The 27,327-nt window shown below is 35.2% G+C and overlaps 2 protein-coding genes across 6 annotated transcripts; both read right to left on the reverse strand.

Moving 5' to 3' along the window:
* Window positions 1-58: 58 nt before the first annotated feature.
* LOC141592803 (ABC transporter B family member 9-like) lies at window positions 59-9,642 on the reverse strand. Of its 4 annotated transcripts, XM_074413632.1 has the most exons (13): window positions 8,357-8,416; window positions 7,438-7,514; window positions 6,516-6,570; window positions 5,845-6,020; window positions 5,423-5,644; window positions 4,920-5,158; window positions 4,214-4,739; window positions 3,428-3,701; window positions 2,554-3,202; window positions 1,942-2,170; window positions 1,355-1,621; window positions 978-1,241; window positions 59-812 (listed from the first exon to the last, which is right to left on the reverse strand). In XM_074413632.1, exons 4-13 carry the CDS (start codon window positions 6,004-6,006, stop codon window positions 165-167), a joined length of 3,480 nt encoding a protein of 1,159 aa, XP_074269733.1. In that variant the 5' UTR covers window positions 6,007-6,020; window positions 6,516-6,570; window positions 7,438-7,514; window positions 8,357-8,416; the 3' UTR covers window positions 59-164. The 4 variants fall into 4 exon arrangements, with proteins under 4 accessions (XP_074269733.1, XP_074269736.1, XP_074269734.1 ...); XM_074413635.1 differs by lacking the exons at window positions 7,438-7,514; window positions 8,357-8,416 and adding an exon at window positions 9,430-9,642; XM_074413633.1 differs by lacking the exons at window positions 7,438-7,514; window positions 8,357-8,416 and adding an exon at window positions 7,310-7,363.
* A 3,743-nt stretch (window positions 9,643-13,385) lies between these two features.
* On the reverse strand, window positions 13,386-26,880 carry LOC141592802 (ABC transporter B family member 9-like). 2 transcript variants are annotated; one of them, XM_074413630.1, is made up of 12 exons: window positions 26,548-26,880; window positions 23,012-23,066; window positions 22,645-22,820; window positions 20,740-20,961; window positions 19,735-19,973; window positions 18,971-19,496; window positions 18,065-18,338; window positions 17,145-17,814; window positions 16,322-16,550; window positions 15,329-15,595; window positions 14,552-14,815; window positions 13,386-14,226 (listed from the first exon to the last, which is right to left on the reverse strand). In XM_074413630.1, exons 1-12 carry the CDS (start codon window positions 26,803-26,805, stop codon window positions 13,579-13,581), a joined length of 3,828 nt encoding a protein of 1,275 aa, XP_074269731.1. In that variant the 5' UTR covers window positions 26,806-26,880; the 3' UTR covers window positions 13,386-13,578. The 2 variants fall into 2 exon arrangements, with proteins under 2 accessions (XP_074269731.1, XP_074269732.1); XM_074413631.1 differs by lacking the exon at window positions 26,548-26,880 and adding an exon at window positions 24,024-24,194.
* Window positions 26,881-27,327: the final 447 nt, after the last annotated feature.

The following is a 27,327-nucleotide window of genomic DNA, read 5'->3' on the forward strand; positions in this document are numbered from 1 at the left end:
TATATATATATTGATTGATTTACTGTTCATTAGTTTTTTTTTTGACAAATACTGTTCATTAGTTTCAAACAGAGTCATGGTATTCCGAGACTCCCAACTATAAAAACTATATTTAAAAAAGATTACTTTGTCATCTGATTACCCGAAGCAGCTAAGCCAAATCTTTAGGACGACACACTATCATGAAGAGCAACTAAAGAAGCATAAGCTCCATCTTTTATCCTCATCAGCTCATCATGTTTCCCTTTCTCAGCGACCACCCCGTTCTTCACAACAGCAATTATATCAGCATTCTTGATAGTCGTCAACCGGTGAGCTACAATGACAGTCGTCCGGTCAACCATCACACTATCCAAAGCATCCTGCACTACTCGCTCTGACTCGGCATCAAGTGCACTGGTTGCTTCATCAAGAAGCAAGATCCTAGGGTTCTTAATTATCGCCCTTGCGATGGCTATCCTTTGTTTTTGCCCTCCGGACAATTGTACTCCTCTCTCACCGACTGACGTGTCATATCCTTGGGGAAGTGCTGATATGAAGTTATGAGCATTTGCTGATTTTGCTGCCTCAATGATCTCATTTTCAGTTGCGTCTCCCTGTTTGCCGTAGGCAATGTTGGACCGGATTGTCTCGTTGAAAAGAATAGGCTCTTGGCCTACTAATCCCATTTGTTGCCTTAGCCAGCTTAGCTTGAATTTTTGGAGTTCAACTCCGTCTAGTAAAACTCGTCCTTTGTCAGGGTCGTAAAACCTCTCAATCATGCTGATGACTGTGGACTTTCCACAACCGCTTTCTCCTACAAGCGCTATAGTCTGAAATATAAAACTCATATTCAGTACACGGCGTTTTTCTAACTTGGAACTGATAGAACGCCACAGGGTGAAGCGAATTTGATTTCCTTGTTAGTTTAGGTTCTATTTTAGGATCAGGAATAATAAAGTTTTACCGTCGAAAAACAACTACACAGAGATATATACCTTTTTAGAAGGAATGAACAAGCTTAAGTCTCTGAAGATCTGAATATCAGGCCGGGTTGGATATCGGAAGCTAACATGGCTGAGCTCAATGTTTCCTCTTACACTTTCCAATGTTGTTGCCTCATCACTTTTGGAGTCAATACCAGATTTACTATCGAGAATCTTGAAGACAGAGACGGCTGAGTCTTTGGCCTTGGTCCTGTCCATAGCCATGCTGCTGCTTTGTGATAAACCCACTGCTGTGATGGTTAATGCATAGAAAACCTACAACACAACATTTCCAATCTTTCACAGCGAGTCTTTTGCTCAAGCGAGAACGGAAAACAGAAGAGAAGGAAAGCAGAAATATTGCCAGCAAAACTGAAGACAGTAGTTACCCTGAAAACCTCCCCAAAAGTAGCTTTGCCATGGTGAATAAAGACAGCACCAATGTAGTAGACAAAGGCATTTGTGCAGTAGAGAGCAAAGAAGGAGAAACCAAAGCCGAGACCACTAATAAGTCCCAAACGAACACCACTTTTCACAGGCCCCTCGCATTTCTTGTTATAAAGCTCCACCACTTTTTCCTCTGCACAAAAGGATGCCACTGTTCTGATGCTCCCTACTGCATCACTTGCAACTTGACTTGCTTCTTCATACATCACCTGCATTGCACATTCAACTTACTCGTTAGTAATTTCAATTTTCAGGTAGTGTGTTAGTGGTGTAGGACTGTAGGAGCCATAGAGATAATTTTGAGGAGCGGGTTTGGAATCAAGTCAAGAACTTTTTACTTGAACAAAGATACGAGTATCGAGTATGTGTACGCATCTAAGTTTCAGACCTGTAATGACTTCTGGGACACAGGTATATATTGCCAGCATTTCATGAGAAAATGTGTAACCAGATTTTTTTTCAAATGTTGAGATTTTCTAAATGGAGCCATAGGCGTATTATTCTTTGGTATGGACTGAGACAAACTGACCTTAGCATCTCCACTGAGTCCCGTCCTAAATTTTCCCTGAAAATACCCTTGAGCGAAAATAAATGGCATCACTGCTATAACGATGAGTGTCAGCAACCAATTAGAAGCGAAAGCAATTACAAAACCACCAGTTATTGTTGCAATATTCTGTACAGCTAGAGCCAGTTGATCCCCAACCAAGCTCCGGACATTTGCAGCATCAGTAGATAATCTCGCTCCAATGGCTCCACTAATGTCAGAGTAAGGAATATAAGAGCGCAAAAATATTTTGAAGATTGCTTGGAACAAATACATGCATCATCACAGTATGACAACAGTATTAAACCTATAACTAAAAGGCTCATGCACTTGCTATTTATGGCAAGCTAAAAGGGGCCTTGTGAAAACGCTAAGAGATTGTTTTGTATCGTAAAAAGCGCACGTAGTTGAGCGAGCCATTCTATGTCATCGTGCCATGCCAAAGCCAATGTTCCCTATTCAATGGAGCCAAAGGCTACAACTCCGCCAATTCCGGAAGCCATTGAGGCATGGGTGATACTGTTGTACATTCCAAAGCCAAAAAAAAACTGGAAAACAATGAGCATCATAATAACTTGTAAGAAATAATAATACCTTGAATTTGCAGAGTGATCGAACCATTTAACTTCTTGGTGCACAATCTTTTCAAAACATAAAAATCGTATCCTTCGAATAAGTCTCCCTCCGGCAACTCCAAACAAGAAATTTTGGAAGGGTATGATGAAGATACTAATAATGCCTAAACTCAAGTAGACTAAAACCCACTTTCTTGAATGTTCATGAAGCAAATGTGGTGGTTCATATAAAGTTTTAATCACCGAAGACAACGTGAACCCGAACATAGGATACATGACCCCATGTGTTGATGCAGCAAGACTTCCAAGCAATAAAATGGGAACTTCTGGCTTATTCAAACACGCTAAGCGTCTCATTGAAATGTTCCGCCGATTCTCCTCTTTTTCTTCAAAAATATCATTACGATTTTTGTGTTCCTCATAATCATCAAGATCTTCTCCTTCAGTCGTCTCCTGAATATCAACAGGACCAACATCTCTAAAGCTGATGGAAAATGAATGTCTGCTACTTGATGATCCCCTGCTGTCTGATTTCCTTATGTTCAGTTTTTGGCTACTTGATCTGCTCACTGTTCTTTTGATGGCTTCTTTCTCCTTCGCCCCCTCTTGAAGCCGCACTAATTGTGAGTAGCTCCCTTCTGGGTCTCTTATCAATTGATCATGACTACCTGGTTACAATTCACAGGTACAATGTTACTGTCAGACAAATTTTGAGAGAGATAATTAATAAAACTCGAATTCAAGGAATTAATGGGTTATTACTGCGTACAAACGGTCTCACAATAGTTTTTTTTGCAAGATAGTCCCATTTGAAAATTTGTGGTTGACGAATTAATCAAGTTATGGTACCAAAAATTAAAGCAGGGATAAGAAAAAATGAGTTGTCGTATTACCTTTCTCCACAATTTTTCCTTGATGAACAACTGCGATTAAATCAGCATTCTTAATGGTGGTTAAACGATGAGCAACAATGACTGTTGTTCTGCTTATCATGATTTTGTCAAGTGCATCCTGCACAATGCGCTCAGATTCAGCATCTAGGGCACTGGTTGCCTCGTCTAGGAGGAGGATTCTCGGGTTTTTTAGAATAGCTCGAGCAATGGCTATCCGTTGTTTTTGACCACCCGAAAGCTGAGTTCCTCGATCTCCAACCATTGTGTCAAGACCCTACAATTTGAGACACCCATGTAGATTTTTCTGATTAGTTCAAGTCTTGCAAAGCCTAATAAACATAGTTCCACACTTCCACTAAGATGAGAAATGACGAAGTAATGCTAGAAAAAGATAAAAGAGCATGAAAGTTCATGGCACAAAGTAGCACGTAAAATGTCCGACAACAATGGACTAGAGCAAGATCAAACGTGATGTTACACCCATGCAGATATACACAGACATAGACGTGAGCAGACTTTACCCAACCAGAGACTTTTCAAATCGAGAGAGTCCGAGCAAAACAACTAGCTCGAAATGGCATTTAATTTTTCCTCTACATAAAAATAACGAAAACCTTGAACATCTCATTTTGGTAACATTTTGGAAGAAAAGCTTCGGGATGACTTTTATTAAATTCAAGTTGAATCTAACCCAGAAACCATAAACCTCGTAGCATCTTAACCATAACTAATCATTCGGTAGTGTTTCCTCAGCATGCATGATCATTACAATTAGGTCCTACATACCTTGGGAAGTTTGTCAATGAATTTAGCAGCATTTGCAAGCTGAATGGCAGTCCTGATTTCCTGATCAGTGGCACTCGCTTTTCCATAAGTAATGTTATCTTTAATTGTAGTTGTGAAGAGAACTGGCTCCTGACTGACTAGTCCAATCATTTGCCTAATCCAAGATAATCTATATTTCTTCAAATCGACTCCATCTATGAGAACTTCTCCAGACTCGGGGTCATAGAATCGTTCTATGAGACTAATTACTGTCGATTTCCCACTTCCACTCTGACCAACAAGAGCTGCAGTTGTTCCACTAGGAATTTGCAAAGAAAACCCAGCAAATATCTGCACTTCTGGCCTAGCAGGGTATCTAAAAAACACATCTTTTAGCTCAATATCACCTCTAATATCTTCCTTTGTGATCCCTTCATTGTTTGAGGCATCTATATCTGGTGTCCGTTTTATTGTCTCAAACATCTTGTATGCTGCTGCTTGGCCTGATGCAAATGCATTTACACATGGAGATGTTTGTCCGAGTGAGCTGCAGTGGCGGAGCCACATATTCAAGAAATCAAGGTCACTATTTATTAGGAACCTTTGGCAATATAAAGCATCGCGTGACCAAAATAATCCCGATAGGTCACATTTATAACCTAGTAGTGAAATATAACAAGAAATCGCAATGGTCTTATACAAGTTTTTGTAATACAAGAATACTTACTACCCACTGTTCATCATGGCCATAAGTACATTGATGACTTGATCACCAGTGTAACCTTTCCGGAGAATCAATCTGCTTCCGTACCATACAGCTACAGCATAACTGATTGAAAGTATCATCAATAATACACCTCGCCCTATGCCTGAGGCCAGCCCTTGAGTTGCAGTAGCTTTGTATGCAACTTTAAGCTTGTCATCATATTTTTTTATTGCATCCTTTTCTCCGGTAAATGATGCAACCTAGGGCACAGAAAATAAGCTAATCAGGTTATTTTTTTTGGTTTGTTGATGCTTGAAGTGAGTAAATTAATAATCCTTTACCCAATGTTTTTTGGGTTATTAAGTGAGATATTCGAAATTCCTATGTTAACCGTATAACCGGATTCCTATCTTTACATACTACTTATAACAAATATGCTGAAAGGTAATATTCGTGTTTCAAACTATTTTAGCAATGGTAATTATTTGTCAGGTAATTTTATGTATGAATCAATAGCGACTTACCGTCCTGATAGCAGTAACAGTCTGGTCGACAATGTTACCGGCATCTGCATAGGCTATTTGGGTGCGACTAGCCATTTTCGTTAATAACATTGCCATAACACCACCAGCTATTACAAGGGCAGGAATGCATGCCAATATAACCACGGCTAAACGCCACCCTCTTACGAACCCTACTACAAACCCACCAACAACTATTGCCATTAACTGAATGAACTTGCCTACCTGCAAAAAACATAATGCAGAAAGTGAAGATAGCATACAAATATGTCTGAGACAATTCATGGTGGGCCAAAACACATGTAACATTTCCACAGCCCGTGTTCGGCACACTCACACTATACAAAGTAGCCAATGCCATGTAACACAGGTTTAGAACATCTATAATCTATACGTGCTAAAAAAGTTAGATAGAAGAAATTAACCTTTTCACCCATGGCATCCTGAATAAGAACAGTGTCTCCTGACATCCTGCCAATGATCTCTCCAGTTGATATTTCGGTGTCGAAAAAGCTGATATCTTGTCTTAGGATTGTCTTCAAGTAAAGGCCTCGAATTCTTGCTGATTGCCTTTCTCCGGTTACCATCCAACATGTTACCTCTGTTCCATACGATATCATCTATTAAGTTTTTGCACTTGCTTACGCTGTATCACTGTATAGTACTCGCTAATAGATGCAGATTGAAAGAACTAAGATCACTAATTCATAAAAGAGCGGTATCACTCTGACTTGGTTGTAAGAGTCGGATGTAGGTGCATCAGTGCATGTCATATAAGAGCTATGCCAAACCGACTTGTATGTAAGAGTCGGATGTAGGAGCATCTCAGAGTACACTGCTAAAGGGAAACGTCACAGTAACCTAGCATGAAAGCCGCACAAAGAAATAACAACTGAAATACTAAACTAAATGATCTGTTTCAATTATCCGGGTTGATGGATCATAGTTCCATGTTAACCTGGTGTCAGTCACAGGGAACTGAGTACCGGTTTCATATGATTGTTGGTGTTAACTACTTTAACAACCAACAGAGTGAAGATTTCATATGTTATGTAAGCAGGTGGATGGTGTCGTAGTAACATATGTAACAACTTACGGAGGAAGCAGGCTACGCCAGTATATATCGCCAGGTACAAAAACAGAATGGAGAGCTGCAGCCACACATAACAAAAACCAGAAAACTTGTCATCACCAAATTACATTAATAATCATAAATTCATAATCAGTTGATGTTGAGAAAATCAAAGTTGAACTGAAACTTAAACATAGGTACATTGAAATACTCCCTTCATCTCATCATTTATATTGCACCCTTTTCACTTTGGATTTATTCGCAAATTAATCGTTCCATTTCTGAATATTGAACATCGAATATTGTCCCTGGGTAACTAAGCGTACCAATGCTTCATTTCAATTACATATCTTATTTGTTCATAATCAAGAATAAACATGTTATTTCATCCATTATAATTCAAAAATCCCACATTTAGTCAAATGGGTACTAACATCATAAAAGTCCGTATCAATTAAAAATGTCAGAAACAAGACATATGTTCAGGTTTTGTAGTATTGTAAGACCGTCTCATACAAGAACTTTTGTAACAAAAGCCGGTATATATTGCAACATTGGAAGGTCAGCATTCGCTATTTAAAAACTACTTATGATGCGAGACCAACAAAATCGTTGACTTTATGACCAATTCGGGACATTTATATCCGACTTTTATTTTCCATGTGGGTCAAATTGACATAGTTCAATAACATCCGAAACGATGAGATAGGTTTGTTCTGCTATAGGAGAGTATCACTTGTTCGAGCATTTCATCGAACAGGTGATGGGCAATTAAGAATAAAACAAAATTCACGTAAAACAGTAACAAATCAAATTACCAGAAGTAAATTGAAGATGAACAAATCATTAAGTTGATCTTTCAAACAACATACTAGTATTAGTATACTATTGTATCAAATCAATTCAAAAGATGATAAAAACATTCAAGATAATAATAATAATTCACCTTCAAGTTTTCGCGATGGTGAAGAAGTGGCTGTCATTATCTCTCTTGTTTGTATTTTTGACATTAATTTGACGTGTCTAGTTAGATCATATGTGGTTAAGCAAAAGGATTTGGAGTTCATTTTTGAAATAATGGTCAAAAATAAAATATTTGTCGTTTTGGGTCGTTTTGAAAATATTTGTCAAAATGGTGTCCACGTAGGCTCGGGATTTCTAGACCTGAAACACGCCACTACTAATGGCGTGTTTTGTGAAGGAAACACGACATTAGTAGTAACATGTCTTTACAACAATTTTTTTCCTCAACTGACTAAACATAAAAAAAAAAAAAAAAAAAAAAATTACATAGGACACGCCATAGGGGATGGCGTGTTTCTCCTCCGAAACCCGCCATTCCCAATGGCGTGTTTGTTTTAGTCCATTTTTTAATGAAGTTTCTTTCCCTACCCATTATAAACACGCCATTGGTAGTTGCGTGTTTTAGGTCCAGAAATCCCGAGCCTACGTGGACACCATTTTGACAAATATTTTCAAAATCGACCCAAAACGACAAATATTTTATTTTTGACCATTATTTCAAAAATGGATTCAAGGATTTCAAACTACTTGCTAACAATTGAAGCACTTTTTACAAGTATTAGCTTAAATTGAGCTACTAGCTCCATGAAGCTAATAGTTCAAATGGGCCTACAAGAAAAAATCTATCAATTAAAACAACACTTAAATATTTTTAATTTTTATTTTCTAGGTAAAATAAGTAAATGTATTAATTAAAAGAGTGTTGTGGAAGGTAGTTGAGATATGTAAATTTAAGTCACAACACTAAGCTAGTAGCTTACCATTATAGTAGTTTGTAGCTTACAAATATTCTAGCTTGAAAATCTTATGTGGCAAAGGTAAGCTAGTAGTAACTAGCTTACTATTGTGGATGCTCTAAAGATTTCTCACAGTTACAATCCTTCATTTATTTTGATGAATTGCAGTCTGGTTTAAAACAAACTTCAATTTATTCAATTTTGATTTGAAGCAATAAAACGGAATTTTGTAATAGCTAAATGTGACCATTATTAAAACAATTAGTCTTGCTGAAGACGGGTCGGATCAAGTGACGGATAATGTCATTCACAAAACGGATAGGGGGGACAAGGTGGGGGCACTCCCATGTGCTTCCTTCTCTCCTCTAATTGGGTTATTTGTAAGGGAAAATGGTATCCGTCACTCCAAAATAACGCATACGTGTCGTCACAAATGAGATTTTGTGCTATCGAAAAACAAGTTACATAAGCGTTATTTAAGCCTGTAACACAAGTTGTTTGTTTGAAGCTTCAGACGGAAAAAAGCCCTCTAAAACAAAAAATTTGCAATTTACAGTATTATATACATAATATTTTCCCTTCTAACGGGGAATCTTAACTTGTCATGCTTGACTTATTTAAGTTAGTAATTAAAAAAAACGAAAGTATGTAGACTATTTTATACTGAGTATTCAACTTGAATTAAGGGTCGTTTGGTTACTCACTAAAAAACACAGGAAGTACAATTCATGTGAATTGTAAAATAGGTAACTTGTTTAGTTACCCCAATTCACATGAATTGGAACTTCCCATGAATTCTAATTCCTTCATAATGGAGGAAGTTGTTTACCTAGACCCCTTAAGTAAGTAGGAATGCCTACATGAATTGCAATTCCTATATACAAGTAATACAACCAAACAACATTTTCTAATTCGAGGCAATGGAAATTCTTGCATGCAACCAAACGACTCCTAAATATCAATTGATTTTTCGTAAGGCAACTTTGCACTTAATACTTATATCGAATAAAATAGAATAAAAAAAATGATTACGAAAATAAATAAAAATGTGGTAACAAAAAACCAAGTTTACAGAAATTCTTGTAATCTTGTATATGGCACCTTCTACAACAATTTGTGATATACGAGTAATCGATATAAATAGAAAAATGTAAGAAAAATTTCAAGAAATAACATACCTTAGAGATGTCATGAACAAGTGTATCAACATTTGAACGTCCAAAAGATTTAATAACTTTACTCAAAATAATAGTCATAATTGGTGTAGCAAGGCCATTACATATTGCAGCTACACCTCCTACTATCATCAACAATGTATCTAATTTATCACAAAAACTAAATAATTTGTAAAATGCAACCTTTTGCATTTCTTGTTTTTTCTTTTCTTTTCTTGACTTATTTTTATTATTAATATTATTATTATCCATGGATGGAAATAATAATATCTTCTTATATCACTCACACTCGTTTTCTGAGGATTTTAATTCTGTAGGATTTTCTTATATTTATATTGAATTATGGTTTTTAAGGTGGGAATTATTTTGACTAAAAACTTAAAAGGTGAAGGATCATGTAATTATTTTTTTATGAAAGGAAATAAATAATTTATAAGAAAAAAAGAGGAGATTGTGGAATAAAAGGAGAAAATAAATTAACAATATAGAAGATGATTATTGCGTTCACTCTCTAAGCAAGGATATTAATACCTTTGGAGTTTCAAAAAAATAATAATAAGAATGCTTTGTTTCAAGAAACATTAAAAATTTGGCATTAAAAAATGGTCAAATGTGTGTACGAATTTGAGAAAAAAAAGTGGGGGCGAAAAAAAGTATTTGATATAATGATATGGACGACAATATACGGAGTATATAAATTAATTTAGTATGGGGAAACAACTACTCCAACCTTTATACATCGTACCATAAGAAATTAATGGGGTTATTAGTTTGTTACAATTGCTTAATAAAATTGTCATTCATATACGATCAATAAGAAAAAAAAAATTGGCGATCGTGATTAAAAAAGTTATTGACAATGCGTGGAAAGAAATAAGGATTTAGTAACTTTGTAAATTAGTAACTTGAGTTTACCTTATACTAGTTTTAATCCCGTGCAAAAAATGCATGGGTATTTTTAATAATGAATTTTACTAAAAAACGTGAAAAGAGTAGAGTAAACATCACATTCATAAATATACTAAGCTAAATATAAAAAATACATTACTCTGGACAGATTGAAGAGTAAAATTACTTAAAAAATTGTAAAATATATATCAATCAATCAATACTATATATTAATTCCAGAAACCAAGGGATTTCAATGTAATTAAATAAATCTATACAAATTAATTATACTATATAGTTTTAAATCAATAGAACTGTGCGATGGACCTGAACAAAGGACTTCAATGTAAATATTATATCGTTTTGGTTGAAATATAAATTTAGAGAACATCGGAATATGGTGATTTTTCCTTGAAATAAACATGTCCCACTTATGGTATTAATTAGTATAAAGATGTTAATTATTTTAACATAAACAAATATGATATAAGTATATTATATTTTGGAAACTATTAAAAAGTAAATAAATCAAGCTAGATTTCCAAAAAAATATAATATTACATAATTATTTTGAATTAATTAATTTAATGCATGTATTTAATATATTTAATGCATATATGTAAATCACTCATTGGATACTTAAAGAATAAAAGTAATTATGTTAGTAGTAAAAAAAATTGTAGTAACATTAGATATAGTAATATGGTAGTAATCACTCATTTGAATAGTGAAATTATGAAAGTAACAGAAGTAACAACGGGAGCAGTGAAATTATCAATATTAATGTACAATTAGTGAAAGTAACAATAATTACGACAGAAGTACTGAAAGTAAAAGTAATAATAACAAATGTAATAAAAGTTAACAATTCTAAGAACAAAAGGAAGTATATATGGAAAATTACCTAAGTAATCGATTTAAGTAAAAATATTAATAGTGGGAGTAGTGAATTTGTCTCATAATTTATTTCATTGTAATTTTAAGATATACTCCGTATCATAAAAAAATATATTAATGATAAAAATTTATGAGTTAGACAACTTTAAAGTAGTTTTAGTTAATTGAAAATATATTTTAATGCTAAATAAAGGTAGCCCGGGCGAAGCCGGGCACCCATACTAGTTATACATAATCTGAAATCACATTATATTATTTCTATTCAAAAATCGATTTTCCTTTTGCAAGTTAATTTTATTTGTTGACTTAAATTTGTACAAAATTAAAAGTAGATTTTTTGGGTATTGTGAAATAATTTCTTAAAATTTAAAGTGCGGAGGGCGAAGAAAAGAAATTAATTAATTTCTTTTTTCAAATGGGGTCCACCACTAACAAAACAAATGCATGTTTTCCTAAAATCTCTCATTCTCTCGGTCAATTAAAAAGCTTAAAAAAACTCAGTTTTTATACTATGTAGATTCCCGAACTCATATTAAAGCATTTGAAAATAAGGTTTTACATACGATCGTTGATTATAATTTGGTCAATAGGGGAAGATCTTAGTAATCTCTTTGATCAAATTTGATATGTTTACAAACTACAAAGATGGGTAACCAAATGTGTATTTTCTTGAATTGAAACACAATCATCAAAATGGGTAAATACTAGATTTGTATTGATTTATTTGGTGCATTGAATAATCAAATGTGAACTCATCTTTTATGAACAGAATTATTTTTTCACGGATTTTATTTTTTTACATACATTTTTTCATTAAATTTTCATCTAATACTCCTCTTAACCAAAACGTAAACAAATTCACTCTGATATCAAACATTTTTCCTAAAACTTAATCTAATTACTCAAGTACTCGAAGGATGGATCCTAATTTCTTAATTCATAAAAGTAATTTACTTGCATAGAAAAATTATTAATATTATTTGTGAGGTTCTCCACTATCAGATAAAAATTGTAAGACAATGTATCACACTATTTGCTTAATTAATGGCGGCATAGTGTACAAAATGAATTTGCTTAATTAATGACGGCACAATGGACATAACAACATGAAATCGATGATTGTACTCAGTCAAGAGCCCTAATCAATCGCCGCAAAACTCCAATTGAGAAATAACATGTAATCGATGATTGCTATACTTATTACTATACATAAGTTAACGATTTATACCATACAACTGACACAATTGCGTGGTCCGAAGTCCGAGATAGAGGGCATCGGAACATGGAGGTTATTAGGTCGGAAGGAGGATAGGCCGGTGGGTGAGGAGGAAAAGAGTGGATAATTGTTTTCGTTTTTGGTAGTGGAGATGATAAAAATGACAAGGGTAAAATCGTAAAAAGTGTATGTGAAAGAGTAAAATGCGTATATGAAAATTTTACGGTTGATACAAGTATACAATGGCTCGTGGACCGAATCGGATAAAAACGCCAAAGTCCCATAATCAAATTATCATCTATCAAAATCTCACTGAATCACGTATACTTGAGGGTTTACCTAGTACGCACCAAAGATAGCGGTTGTGGATTCTCTCAGTACCGAAAATATAATAATAATAATAATAATAATAATAATAATAATAATAATAATAATAATAATAATAATAATAATAATAATAATAATAATAATAATAAAATAAAACACATTGGTAGTGTGGTAGGTCAAGTCATTTTAAGGAATCATTCAAGTTAAGAAGTACATCAAAAATATTAGGCAGGTCGGACCAATTCGAGTTCAGCTCATATTCAAGTTATGCAAATATGGATTGGTCATTCAGGTACTAGGCTATGATTCAAATATGGATCGGTCGAGTCATCGGGCAATTAGTTTTACCAAATCAAATTGAATAACGGGATTTCGGTAATGCCGATTGAATACTCTGAAGACGGAACGGCCCATTTTATTTTTTTGAATACATTTAAGTTTCATACAAAAGTCCACATCAATTTGGTGATGAAATGTTGACATCCAGGTAGGCTACCTGTCGTCGACGAGCAGACAATCTTTGCAATAATAAACCATGTTGATTTTTTCGAACTTTGGTGGATTTTCTGGTGTGATTGAATCAGGAATTGAACCTATTCGCATATCATAATTCATATATGATGGGCTGTAATTCAACCGAAGTAAACCAAATCTCGAATTGAATCGATCAGAGAATCACAACGAGATAGCAAACATAGAGTTAACTCCGAGATGTCCACAATATTGACAACAAAGGCACTACTTAAACAAGAACCCACATAACAACATCCTTGATTACTTGGAGGTCAATTCTTTCCGACCTGATGATATCCTAACCGAATCCTTTAGGAAGAAGCACTAGCGTGAAGAGCAACTAAAGAAGTATAAGCGCCATCTTTTATCTTCATTAGTTCATCATGTTTCCCCTTTTCAGCAATTACTCCATTCTTTACCACAGCAATAATATCAGCATTCTTGATAGTCGTCAACCGGTGAGCTACAATGACAGTCGTCCGGTCAACCATCACATTATCCAAAGCATCCTGCACTATTCTCTCTGACTCAGCATCAAGTGCGCTGGTTGCTTCATCAAGAAGCAAGATCCTAGGGTTCTTAAGTATTGCTCTCGCGATGGCTATCCTTTGTTTTTGCCCACCAGACAGTTGTACCCCTCTTTCTCCAACCGATGTGTCGTATGCTTGGGGAAGTCCTGATATGAAGTTATGGGCATTTGCTGCTTTAGCCGCCTCAACGATCTCATTTTCGGTTACATCTCCTTGTTTGCCATATGCAATGTTGGACCGGATCGTCTCATTGAAAAGAATGGGCTCTTGGCTTACCAATCCCATTTGTTGCCTTAGCCAGCTTAGCTTGAATTTTTGGAGTTCTACACCATCTAGTAAAACTCGGCCTTTGTCAGGCTCGTAAAACCTCTCAATCATGCTGATGACAGTGGACTTTCCACTACCACTTTCTCCTACAAGAGCTATAGTCTGAAATATAAAAATCAACTTAGTCTCAAATAAATACTGTATTACATTCGGTATCACTTCCAGTTCCTTATTTAAGAAGTGATAGGATGCTAGCCGGTAGTATTGAGTTTCAGTACGACCAAACACAAATAGAATATCAAAATATCATGCGAGTGTGAATGCAAGTATATATGGTGGTACCGGGTTCAATAATACCAATGAAAAAGCAAACTCATTTTCCTAGGTATTTCGGATTTGATTTTTAGCGTAATAAAATTTAAGCACCAAATGCTGCACAAAAAAGAGGCATCAACTTTGAACTTGCTGTGATTTAAACATGACATACCTTTTTAGAAGGAATGAACAAGCTCAAGTCTCTGAATATCTGAATATCAGGCCGGGTTGGATATTGGAAGCTAACGTGGCTAAGCTCGATGTCACCACGTACACTTTCCAACGTTGTTCCCTCATCGCTTTTGGAGTCAATACTGGGTTTAGTATCAAGAATCTTGAAGACTGAGACGGCTGAGTCTTTAGCCTTTGTTCTGTCCATCGCCATGCTGCTGCTTTGGGATAAACAAACTGCTGTGACGCTTAAAGCAAAAAAAACCTACAACCAAAACAGCAACATTACCCAATGAAATTTAGTACTGGCATAGCCACAAATTCATGAATACGGGTCATTCTTAGACTCATTGTCATTGTGTATTGTTAAACTGTGGTAAATAAAATAAAATAAAATAAAAAAACGCTAAAGAGTCTCTCAGGGGGAAACACAATGAAATTGCACGTATGTGGCTCTGCAAGTGACTTTTATTTAAAACACACAGAAACTGTTTCTGGATAAACCATAATTAAAATTGCAGCTTTCCTCGACCATCTCCTACATCGTGACATGAGAAGTGCAACAGTTTATGAGGCACATCTTTTTGGCATTGATTTACAACCAGCGGGGGAAAATTTGGGGTTAGGACACTCTTACATAGAACAAATATGTATCAATTGTAATAGTGAGTGAGTCTTTGATTTATTCCAAAACCAATTGATAGCAAGTATTTTGCTCGAACGGGAGCGGGAAAAAGAAAACAGAAATAATGCCAGCAAAACTGAAGCCTGTAGCTACCTTGAAAACCTCCCCAAAAGTAGCTTTACCATGGTGAATAAAGACAGCACCAATGTAGTAGACAAAGGCATTTGTGCAGTAGAGAGCAAAGAAGGAGAAACCAAAGCCAATACCACTAATGAGTCCCAACCGAACACCGCTTTTCACAGGACCCTCACATTTCTTGTTGTAAAGCTGCATCACTTTTTCCTCTGCACAAAAGGATGCCACTGTTCTGATGCTCGCTACTGCATCATTTGCAATTTGACTTGCTTCTTCATACATGACCTGCATTGCACATTCAACTTGGTAATTAGTACTCCAGTTATCAGCTAATCTGTGTCCATGTAGGTAATATCAACGAAGACGGGTCTCTAATCAAGTTATGAACTTTTTACTTGAAGTTAGGTACGTCTGTCAGACTTATCGTGACAGTACTCTTTAGTCTTTAGTAATTTCAGTTTTCAGGTACTTTTGTGTGTTCTTATTGACAATACTTCATGGCAAAATTAGTGCAGATTCTTTTTGAAATGTTTAGTTTCTAAAACTGAAATAGCAATGTTTAACTCACACTGTTTACAACCATTAAGTATACCACTAAACCTTTGTTTGGATACATACTGAGGAGGGAAGGGGTGCGGACGGAGGACCATTTTCCTTGCCAATATTTCCTATGTTGATTGTTAAATTTGCTTTGTAGGAGGAAAAAGTGTTTCTTTTGTTTCCCCCAATCCGTAATACTTTTATCAAAGCAAAGGGTTAAGGATTAATACATCATCTCCGGCTCTACTATGCATAATATTTGCAAAACGGACTGGGTATAGATTAGATAATTCATACCCATATCACTGGTTTCTTGGCCAATTTGGGTATGGCTTGAGACGGGAAGAGCCGATATGACATGGGCAAGGATAACACCCCCAACAACTTCAGCATATAAGATAGCTCACATTCATAGTTTTGCAGGTAAAATTGAAAAAGCAAAATAAATGAAAAGTTGCAAGACAAACAGACCTTAGCATCTGCACTGAGTCCGGTCCTAAATTTTCCCTGAAAATACCCTTGTACGAAGATAAATGGAACCACGGCTAGAACAATGAGTGTAAGCAACCAATTAGAAGTGAAAGCAATTACAAGACCACATGTTATTGCTGCAATATTTTGTACAGCTAGAGCCAGTTGATCCCCAACCAAGCTCCGAACATTTGCAGCATCTGTAGATAATCTTGCTCCAATTGCTCCACTGATGTCAGAAAGAAAGAAGATTAAGAGCGCCAAAGTAGTTTGAAGATGTTCTCAGTAGGAATTGTTACATTCATCATCACAGTATGCCAACAATATTTTCCCTCTGGCTCAAAGGCTCATGCACTGCTGTTTATGGCAAGGGAAAAGTGGCCTTATGGGAACACAAAGAGATTGTTCCCTGATGAACCATATGATGAAATCGCGTAAAAAATTGTATAGACTGAATGCTCTTACGTGTCATAAAAGTGTTCACAATTTACTGAGCCATTTTATTTCATCGTCTAACATATCATATCCAATGTTCCCTTCTTAATGGAGCCAAAGAGACACCATTCTTTGGTTCTAGATTATGATCAAACAAAAGAAAAATAGCTCACTAAATTGGCGTGATACTTTTTATAGTGAAGTAGCAATTATTCGATTCAATTCTTGATTCAATTTTCATGAAGGGTCATCTAGATGATGTTTCAGATATGAACCCAACAGCCCTCCCATTTCCTGGGAAACCTAGGGTTATGTTGTATGTTCCAAAGCAAACGAAAAAAAAAAGAAAATTATGAGAAGCACAATATCTTGTAAGAAATTATAATACCTTGAATTTGCAGGGTGATCGAACCATTTAACTTCTTGGTACACAATCTTTTCAAAACACAAAAACCGTATCCTTCGAATAAGATTCCCTCCTGCGACTCCAAACAAGAAATTCTGAAAGGGTATAGCGATGATACTCATAATGCCTATACAAATGTAGATTAAAGCCCACTTTCGTGTATGTTCATGAAGCAAATGTGGTGGTTCATATAAAGTTTTGATCACTGAAGACATCATCAATCCAAACAAGGGAAATATAACCCCATGAATTGATGCAGCAAGGCTTCCAAGCAATAGAATGGGTATTTCTGGTTTATTCAAACACGCTAGACGTCTCATTGAAACATTTCGTTTATCCTCCTCTTTTTCTTCGAAAATATCACTTTGATTTTTGTGTTCATAATCATCAAGATCTTCTCTTGCAGTCGTCTCCCGAATGTTGACAGGACCAACTTCACTAAAGCTGATGGAAATTGAACGTCTGCTACTAGAAGATCCCCTGCTTTCTGATCTCCTTATATGTAGTTTTTGACTACTTGATCTGCTTCCCGTTTTTTCGGTGTCAGAGATTGAATCCATATAGACGGATTCTTTCTCCTTGGCCCCTTCTTGAAGCCGCACTAATTGTGAGTAGCCTCCTTCGGGGTCGCTGATCAACTGATCATGACGACCTGGATACAATTCACAGGTATGAATGTTACAGTGAATTCTATGAGACTGTCTCAGTTGTAAAAATGTGAACCGGTATTATTTAAAAGATTTGGATTCAACGAATAGATTATGGTTAATTGATGAGTAAATAGACTCTCACAAGTCACAACTTTAAACAGTGAAATGAAAAATTGAGTTGTGGTTGACGAATTCATTGAGTTATGGTACACCAAATAGCAAATGAAAAGAATATCTGAGTTGTCTTATTACCTTTCTCCACAATTTTTCCTTGATGAACAACTGCGATCAAATCAGCATTCTTAATGGTGGTTAAGCGATGAGCAACAATGACTGTTGTTCTGTTTGTCATGATTCTGTCAAGTGCATCCTGCACAATGCGCTCAGATTCAGCATCTAGGGCACTGGTTGCCTCGTCTAGGAGCAGAATTCTCGGATTTTTTAGAATAGCTCGAGCGATGGCTATCCGTTGTTTCTGACCGCCCGAAAGCTGAGTTCCTCGATCTCCAACCATTGTGTCAAGACCCTACAATTTGAGACAACCATGTAGACTTTTTCCGTTAAGTTCAAGATTGGCAAAGCCCAATAAACATAATTTCACTAAGATGAGACATGACCAAAAAGACTGCCAGCACCCAATGAAACAAGAAAAAGATATAAGAGCATTTATATTCAAAATAGAAAGTAGATAGTAGAAACTACGAGCACCATGAGCTGGAGCAAGATCAAACACGATGTTCCCCCCATGTAGATATAAGTACACATGACAAATTTAACCTGACCCAAACCCAATAAGTTGACCCAAGAATCAGGTTGTAACATAAGAGAACAGCTCAGTTTTGAGGCGAACCCCTAATTGACCCGCTTGAACCTGAGCTTTTATGAAACCAAAATTGACCCGACCCAAGACCACTCAATTAAAAAAAGGCCTGATGCAAAATGACTAATTTGAAATTTAGCAGTTGATTATTGTCACAAAAAAAACAAAAAACCTTAATAAACATCTAAATTTGGCAACTTTTTGGGAGGGAAGCTATGAGATGTTTTTTATTAGCTCAAAGTTAAATCTCACCAGAAACCTTAAAACGTCATAACATCGTAAGGGTAACATAAAATCGGCTAATGTTTACTCAACATGATCATTACAGTAATCCTTACCTTGGGAAGTTTGTCAATGAATTTAGCAGCATTTGCAAGCTGAATAGCACTCCTGATCTCCTGATCAGTGGCCCCCTCTTTTCCATAGGCAATGTTATCTTTTATTGTCGTCGTGAAGAGAACTGGCTCCTGACTGACTAGTCCAATCATTTGCCTAATCCAAGATAATCGATATTTCTTCAAATCAACTCCATCTATAAGAACAACTCCAGACTCCGGGTCATAGAATCGTTCTACGAGACTAATTACTGTAGATTTTCCACTCCCACTCTGCCCAACAAGAGCTGCAGTTGTTCCACTAGGAATTTGCAAAGAAAATCCAGAAAATATCTGCACATCTGGCCTCGCAGGGTATCTGAAAAACACATCTTTTAGCTCAATATCACCTCCAATATCTTCCTTTGTTATCCCTTCATTGCATGAGGCGTCTATATCTGGCCTCCGTTTTATAGTCTCAAACATCTTATATGCTGCTGCTTGCCCTGATGCAAATGCATTTAGACATGGAGATGTTTGTCCGAGGGAGCTGCAGTAGAGACGTCAAATATACAGTAAAACAAGATCAGTCTAGATTAGGAAATTTTTGCAATATAAACCAACACATGCCTAAATTCATTTTGAATTTTGTTTACCCAAATTTCAATGGAATAAAAGACTCGTTATTCTTTGGTTCTAGAATAAAGCAAAATGGCTCAAAGCTGGAACAATGGTCTTATACAGTAAATCGATAGCACAATGGTTTTATACAGTACAGGAGGACTTACTTTCCACCATTCATCATGCATAAAATTACGTTGATGACTTGACCACCAGTGTAACCCTTTTGGATAATCAATTTGGCTGCATACAATACAGCTATAGCATAGAATAAGGATATTATGAGCATTAATGCACCAAGACCTATTCCTGAGGCCAGTCCTTGAGTTTTAGTAGCTTTGTATGCAACTTTAAGCTTGTCATCATATTTTTTTATTGCATCCTTTTCTCCTGTAAATGATGCAACCTAGGGTACACAGGAAATAAGCAAGTTAGTAAGTATTGTGGTTTATCTACTACGGTTGTACTGCGTAAATTAATAATCCTTGACAAAATCGGTTAGCTCAAGGGATTAAAACATTATGAATTACTTATAACTCGTGAGTCCGTTCAAAGTCACGTGGAAGCAATTTGGCCTTAGATGATGCTTTCTCGAGTGAGGTCCTATCACCGTAGGTCCGTACTGAGGTCTCTAAGCTATCATGTACAGATGGGGTTACCCAACGGACGCTGCTATCAAAGGAGAATTATAAACCCTTCATTTTTAGATTTAATTGTTCCTATAGTTAGTCTTTTCGTACTATCAACAACAACACCACTTGGTACCTAAGGATTAAAGTCGTACAACAAGGTAAGAGGAATAGATAATACACAGCTTCCATTTATTTTTTTCGGTCTAAAAGGAGACACAAAGTGATGAGAATACAAAGGGGAGAAGGATTTAAATTTGGGACCTATCGCACAAACTCCACAAGACCTCTGTCTCAACCCTTTATTGAAAACTCGAATAAAATATCTCAGGATTACCAGTAGTTAATTAATGCATTAACAATCAAGTGATATATTTTGAAATTCCTTTGTTAATTGAAATTCCTCTCCTACATAGTACTGACAACAAATACATGAAAATTTAAGCCAAAAGCTAATTTTGGTGTTCCAAACTAGTTTATCAATGACAAGTATCGGTCAAAAGAGGCTACTATAAGTTCATGTACAAATCAATAGAGACTTACCGTCCTGATAGCAGTGACAGTCTGGTCGACAATGTTGCCAGCATCAGCATTGGCCATTTGAGTGCGACTAGCCATTCTCGTCATTAACAATGCCATAACACCACCAGCTATTACAACGCCAGGAACACATGCTAGTAAAACCACCGCTAAACGCCATCCTCTTATGAACCCTATGACAAACCCACCGATAACGCTTGCTATTAGCTGAATGAACTTGCCTACCTGCCAAAAAAAAAAAAAACATGATGCAAGTTACGCAACATGGTCATCAAATGGTAGATGATTCAAACATGTCCAACTTCCAACCAAAGTATCTAAGCTTTCAATATTACATCATATTGTCATAATGAAATACATATACCTTGATTCTTCAGACGCCGTATTTGAATGTTTAAGTAACTCATGGATTGGGGCCTCAAAAACCTGGAGGCTCAATTCTAAGAGACTAACAACCCCAACAACAACAATACTTCATACCATCAGTAACAATAACAACAATATAACCTACATGGCTACGTTCTTTGTAAACTCACTACACTGTCTAATACTGTGATTTTTGAATACATAAAGGATGTTCTCAAATGACCCATTAATGAAGATAGCATCAAAATTTGTCTTATTTTATTAATGGGGTTTTTCTATGGTGTACCACTCAGTTATTTACTTCTCTATGATATACCCCTACATTTTTCAAAAACACGTGATATACACCTGAACTTTCTCAAATATATCTTCTGTGACCAAATATCAGCATTCTGTTAGTATTTTCCGTTAAGGCATGTTTTGTTGTTAATTAACCCCAAATTTAGATCTACTAACACTTCTTCTACCTCTAAAACCCTCCTCTCACGTCCATTTCAACTCCTTCAACTTTATCCTTTATTGCTTACTTGACCTACATAATCCATTCCTCTACTATTTTTCTTTTTATCATTATATATATATGACTTTGATTTCATCTTTTTATTATCCTCCAACTATCATTCTTGAAATTTTTTTGGTACTAAATTTTACATATATTACATGATGTTTTTCTCCATTGACAATGTTTCTCAACTCAATTACATTGATGTTGATTTAAACACCTTGATTTTGATGAATATTAATGTTAATTCTCTCTTAATTTGCATAATAAATCACCCAGATTATACCCGGTTTGGGACTAAATCTGAAGCAAAATTAATTTGGGGTAATGTCAAAATCAATTTGGGGTAATGTCACATTTGCATATTAGTGTTTGTTGCTTGACAGTGGTAGACGGTGAGCGTCGGTTATGGGCAGTGAGGTTAGTGAGCATGATGGTATGAGTGAAAATGGTGGTGGATTTGGAGGGTTTTTGTTGGTGGCCGAATGGATCGACTGGTGGAGGATGGTGTGGTAAAGTGATGGAGAAGTCATGGATATGGAGGTAGAACTTGTGAAAATGGATGTTTGATAAAGGTTGAATAAAGATTAAGGTTAATGAATATTAATTTGCACTAATCTAACTGCCACCTCATCACTTAACAGACTTTATTGACGGAATTTCCACTTTGATCACGTTTAGGAGATACTAGTAAAGTTTAGGGGTACATCATATTATTTAAAAAAGATAGGGGTACATGATAGCATAGTCAAGAATTGGAGGGTACACCATAAAAAAACCTTTATTAATTATATGTAGTTAGAAAAAAGTACGATTGTGCGAAATTAGTGTCACCGTGTTACAAATGAAAAACAATTTCTACCATTTAATGAGATAAATATGTTATCCAGACTCCTGTTACTTTGAAGCTTTACTTTGTTTGCGTGTCGAGTGCTCGACACTTGGGCCAAAAACATGAAACACATTTCCACAACAAGTGTTTGACACACTTACACTAGATATTAAAGAAAGTAAGATAGAGGCATATAGAGAAAATGAACCTTTTCACCCATTGCATCCTGAATAAGAACAGTGTCTCCTGACATCCTGCCAATGATTTCTCCAGTTGATGTTTCGGTGTCGAAGAAAGTGATATCTTGTCTTAGGATTGTCTTCAAGTAAAGGCCTCGAATCCTTGCTGCTTGCCTTTCTCCAGTTACCATCCAACATGTTACCTCTGTTCAACACGATTTCAAATATCAAAATTGCACACTTTCTACCTTACAGATGCAGACTGAACGAACCAAGTTCACTAAACTAGTGTTAGGTGTCGTAAACTCAGTAATGGTTTCATATGATCATTTGTGTTAATTACTACGTCCAGATTTCGTATGATCATTAATGTAAGCTATCTATGTAATCACTTACGTAGGAAGCAAGCTATGCCAGTATATATCCCCAGGTACACAAACATAATCGAGAGCTGCAGCCACACATAACAAACATCAGAAAACTTATCATCAGCAAATGACATTGATAATCATAATTAGCCGAGGTTGAAAATATCAAGACTGTCAAAAATCAAAGTTGCAGATTACCATCGTCTGTATGCTAACGTTGAAGTAGCTGTTTTATTTAAACAGACAGCGGCCATTGTACTACTAAAAAAATCGACATTTAGTCAAAAGTAAATATCAGCAATTCCTACCCATGTATATAGCGATTACCATAAGAATATGTGTTTCTTTTCACCGACACAAATTCTTGTATGAGATGGTCTCACGCTATTTTAACCGTACAATTTAACCGTCCTACTTATAATTTTGTTAAGAATTAACCTTCTTTTATCCTTATTCCTTCCCTCCCAACTGACAACATCAGCTACTTAACCAGATATATCAGGTATAATCATTGTTTTCGTACGGCCAATAAAGTTACCACAAATTCTCCCTTGTGACGGGTACTATTCCGTCACAAACACTATTCACATTTGCGACGGGCCAAATGTGGCCATTTTATGAGAAAATGTGACCATTTTTTTATAGGTAACATTTTAAGAACAGTGTTTGAGTGGTTACATTTCATCAAAAAGTGGTCACATTTGCCCGTCGCAAATTGTGACCGTCACAAGGGAGAATTGTTGGTTACAGAGTTTATGATCAAATTGAGACTCTCAATTGTCCGAAAGGATGAGATAAGTCGGTCCTATAATAATCCAGGCATTTCATCAAACAGGTGATCAGCCACTAATTATAAAACGGAAATTCACGAAAAATAAGTAACAAATCAAACCAATTTTGCAAGCAAATTACTCTCAAGTAGATTGAAAGTGAACAAATCAGTAATTTCGTTAATTGATTCAAACAATATAATCATAATCATAATCATGCAAAATCAAGTCAATAAATAACAAAAACATTCAAGTAAATTATAATTTCACCTTGAATGACTGACATTATAAGAAGAGACAGTGAGTTATGGAGCAAGAACATTTGGGGATTGGGATTAGGGTTCTTGAGGAAATAAATTGAAGAATTGCAGAGAGATTAATGATGGTAAATTGAGGCCGTGAGGGAGATTGCGCATGCATGATCGAGGATTGGAACTGGTTGGGTCACCTCGAGCGGGTTCATTTAGATTTGTAAGAATCCGGGCCGGGTTATCGGGTTATTTTGAATTTGAGTCATTTTCGAGTGTATTATCTAAGTTAAGTAAGTTTATAGGGATTATTATGATCAGTTTGTAAGAATAAAAATTTAGGTCGATAATATTGAGTCTAGTTAATTCAGGTTACGGTCATGTTCGGCACTCGATTTGAGTGACGGGTAGATACGGGTTTGGTAATTCTGAACGAGACCATTTTGTCAGATCAAGTGGTAACCATCTTTTTACTTGATACGTTTTGGATTATTCTCTACATACTTGGTGCATATCTAACCCAAGTTTTAACTATTAGAGCATGAGACTTTTTAGTAGGTCGTTTGTTCATAGTGTGTGACATGAATTGAAATCAGGAATCAAATGATAGAATATGAATAGGATTTTATAAATTTAAATCCATTCAGATCTGTATACTCTATTTTATAGTAAATTTAAATTTAGTCAAGATTCACATAATATGAAATTCTCAAATTCAGTATCGGATTTATAAGATCCTCAAGATTTGAATTGGATTTGGATATTCGCATATCTATTTAGAAATAAAGAAAATCACTCTTGTAGATATTAATCTACTAATTTTATAGGATTTCAGTGACTTATTAACATAGTAGACTTAAAAGCTTCACAATGAACGTGTGTTTTTTTAATTAAAAAAAGGTTAAGGAAAAACAAAAAGAAAAGGGATAATATCACTTCGAAATTACTAATGACACTCATGTTTGTGAGATGGTGAATACTAACTGCCTTAACTTGTTAACTTGTATTGTTGTGACATATCCCAAAACATAGTACGCGTATCGTTTATGAAGAATGATATAAAATACGTATATGTTTTTACTATTCATCTTAACTTAAAACTTTTTATTTTTACCGAAAAGAGTAAAAAATGAATTTTGAGGTTGCGGATATCAAACACGGTAAAAGAATTCAAACGCAAATAAGGACACACGATAATAAGTCGTATAAAGCAATATTTTTTCAAGATTATAACATGAAAAATGGAATATATACTTATTGTTATTATGTTTATCATATAAACCATACGTTAGAAAATCCGATATGAAAAATGAAGAGGTGTTGGAACTACTTTTCGCCAGGAATCGCTGTTTTTAAGCATTTGCTGCCAAGTACTAACTATAAGTGAGAAACAACGTTCAAGTTGCATTTTATGACTCTGTATGTGCCTCAATTTTTCTTATCGCATTTACTGTGACATACTCTTACGAATTACGCATTGAGGTGCTGAGGTTAAGAAAATTGTTGAAATTTACTAGGCGTTAGCCCTAAATTTAAGGGAACTTATTACAGCAATTATTACATAATTTAAGTACGGAGTATTTAGAGCATCCACAATGGTAAGCTAGTTGCTACTAGCTTACCTTTGCCACATAAGATTTTCAAGCTAGAATATTTTTAAGCTACAAACTACTACAATGGTAAGCTACTAGCTTAGTGTTGTGGCTTAAATGCACCATATGTCAACTACCTTCCACAATACTCTTTTAATTAATACATTTACTTATTTTACCTAGAAAATAAAAATTAAAAATATTTAAGTGTTGTTTTAATTGGTAGATTTTTTCTTGTAGGCCCATTTGAGCTACTAGCTCCATGGAGCTACTAGCTCAATTTAAGCTAATACACGTAAAGTGCTCCAATGGTTAAGCAAGTAGCTTGAAAACTTTTTTATTTGCAAGCAAGTCCTTTTGCTTAACCATTGGAGATGCTCTTAGTATGTCCATCTCGTCCATTTCAATTAACTGGTTATTTCATATTTTATGGTTAAAGTTTCAAAAGTTTTACATTTTAAAAAATTTAAAAAATACAAAAAATTATACTCTATGCTTACATATTTTAAGAGATATTGAAGAAGAAAATATCTGCGCTGAATATGACTTGTGAAAATAACAAGATTATGACATAAATATAAGAGGTATTTGTATTTTTGTCAAAAAAATTAAAATAAATTGAATTTTAGTCAGATAATTTAATATAGATATATAAAAATGAAGAAATTTGTTATCAATGTGTAAAGCAATATATAACTCAAAATCAAATGGGGAGAATAAACAGATAGAAGCAAGTATATGTAATTTCATTCAAATCATCGAATTATTAAACTATCGATCTTTATATAATACGAAGTATAATTTCATGCAATCATGCAAAATTTATAATCTTGACACATGCATGCATATTCTACTATCATCGTCAATCGTCATGCCTAAGTGTCAGATGACCTATATATCGCTTCAATTGCAAGTGTGTATTAGAAAATATTATCGAACATGAAAATGACGTACCTTAGAGATATCATGAACAAGTTTATCAACATTTGAACGTCCAAAAGAGTTGATAACTTGACCCAAAATAACAGTCATAAATGGATGAGTAAGACCATTACATATAGCTCCTATACCTCCTACTATCATCAACAATATATCTAATTTATCAGCAAAACTAAATAATTTGTAAAATGCAATTTTTTGCACCACTTCTTTTTTCTTATCTTTTCTTGACATATTACTATTGTTATTATTATTGTTGTTGTCACCTTCCATGGCTTTGAAATCGTGACGACTATTATATTTCTTGGAAATTAGGAGGTGCTGAGGACAAAGTAATTGTTCGAGTTAAGTTTTCTTATATATATAATGAGTATATGGTTTTAAAAGATGAAAGATCATGAAATTAACTTTTTTTGTGTGTGAAAGGAAATAAATATACGAAAAAAAAAAGGAGAATTTGTAAGGTTGATTTTGTGTAAATCGAATGTGATTTTTAATTGCTGATATGTGTCTGACTAAGGACATCACTATAGAGTACTACATTTGTAATGTGTAGAATACATAAAGAGTGCATCATGCATGCATGTGTATGTCAGTATGTGTACAGAAATGTTACAATTATAGGAGAATTATAGGAGAACACGTAATAATTTATAGAGCTTTGTTTTTAGAAATTGGAAATGTTGGCCTCATGTTTTTCCATCACTAAAGTAAAAAAAAGGTGGGGAAAGAATCTTGGATAACTTGACATTAGGTCAATAGGTAATTGCCTTTTCTTTTAATCAGGATTTCTAC

Source organism: Silene latifolia, chromosome 7, assembly GCF_048544455.1.
Source record: "Silene latifolia isolate original U9 population chromosome 7, ASM4854445v1, whole genome shotgun sequence".
Lineage (NCBI taxonomy): Eukaryota > Viridiplantae > Streptophyta > Magnoliopsida > Caryophyllales > Caryophyllaceae > Silene > Silene latifolia.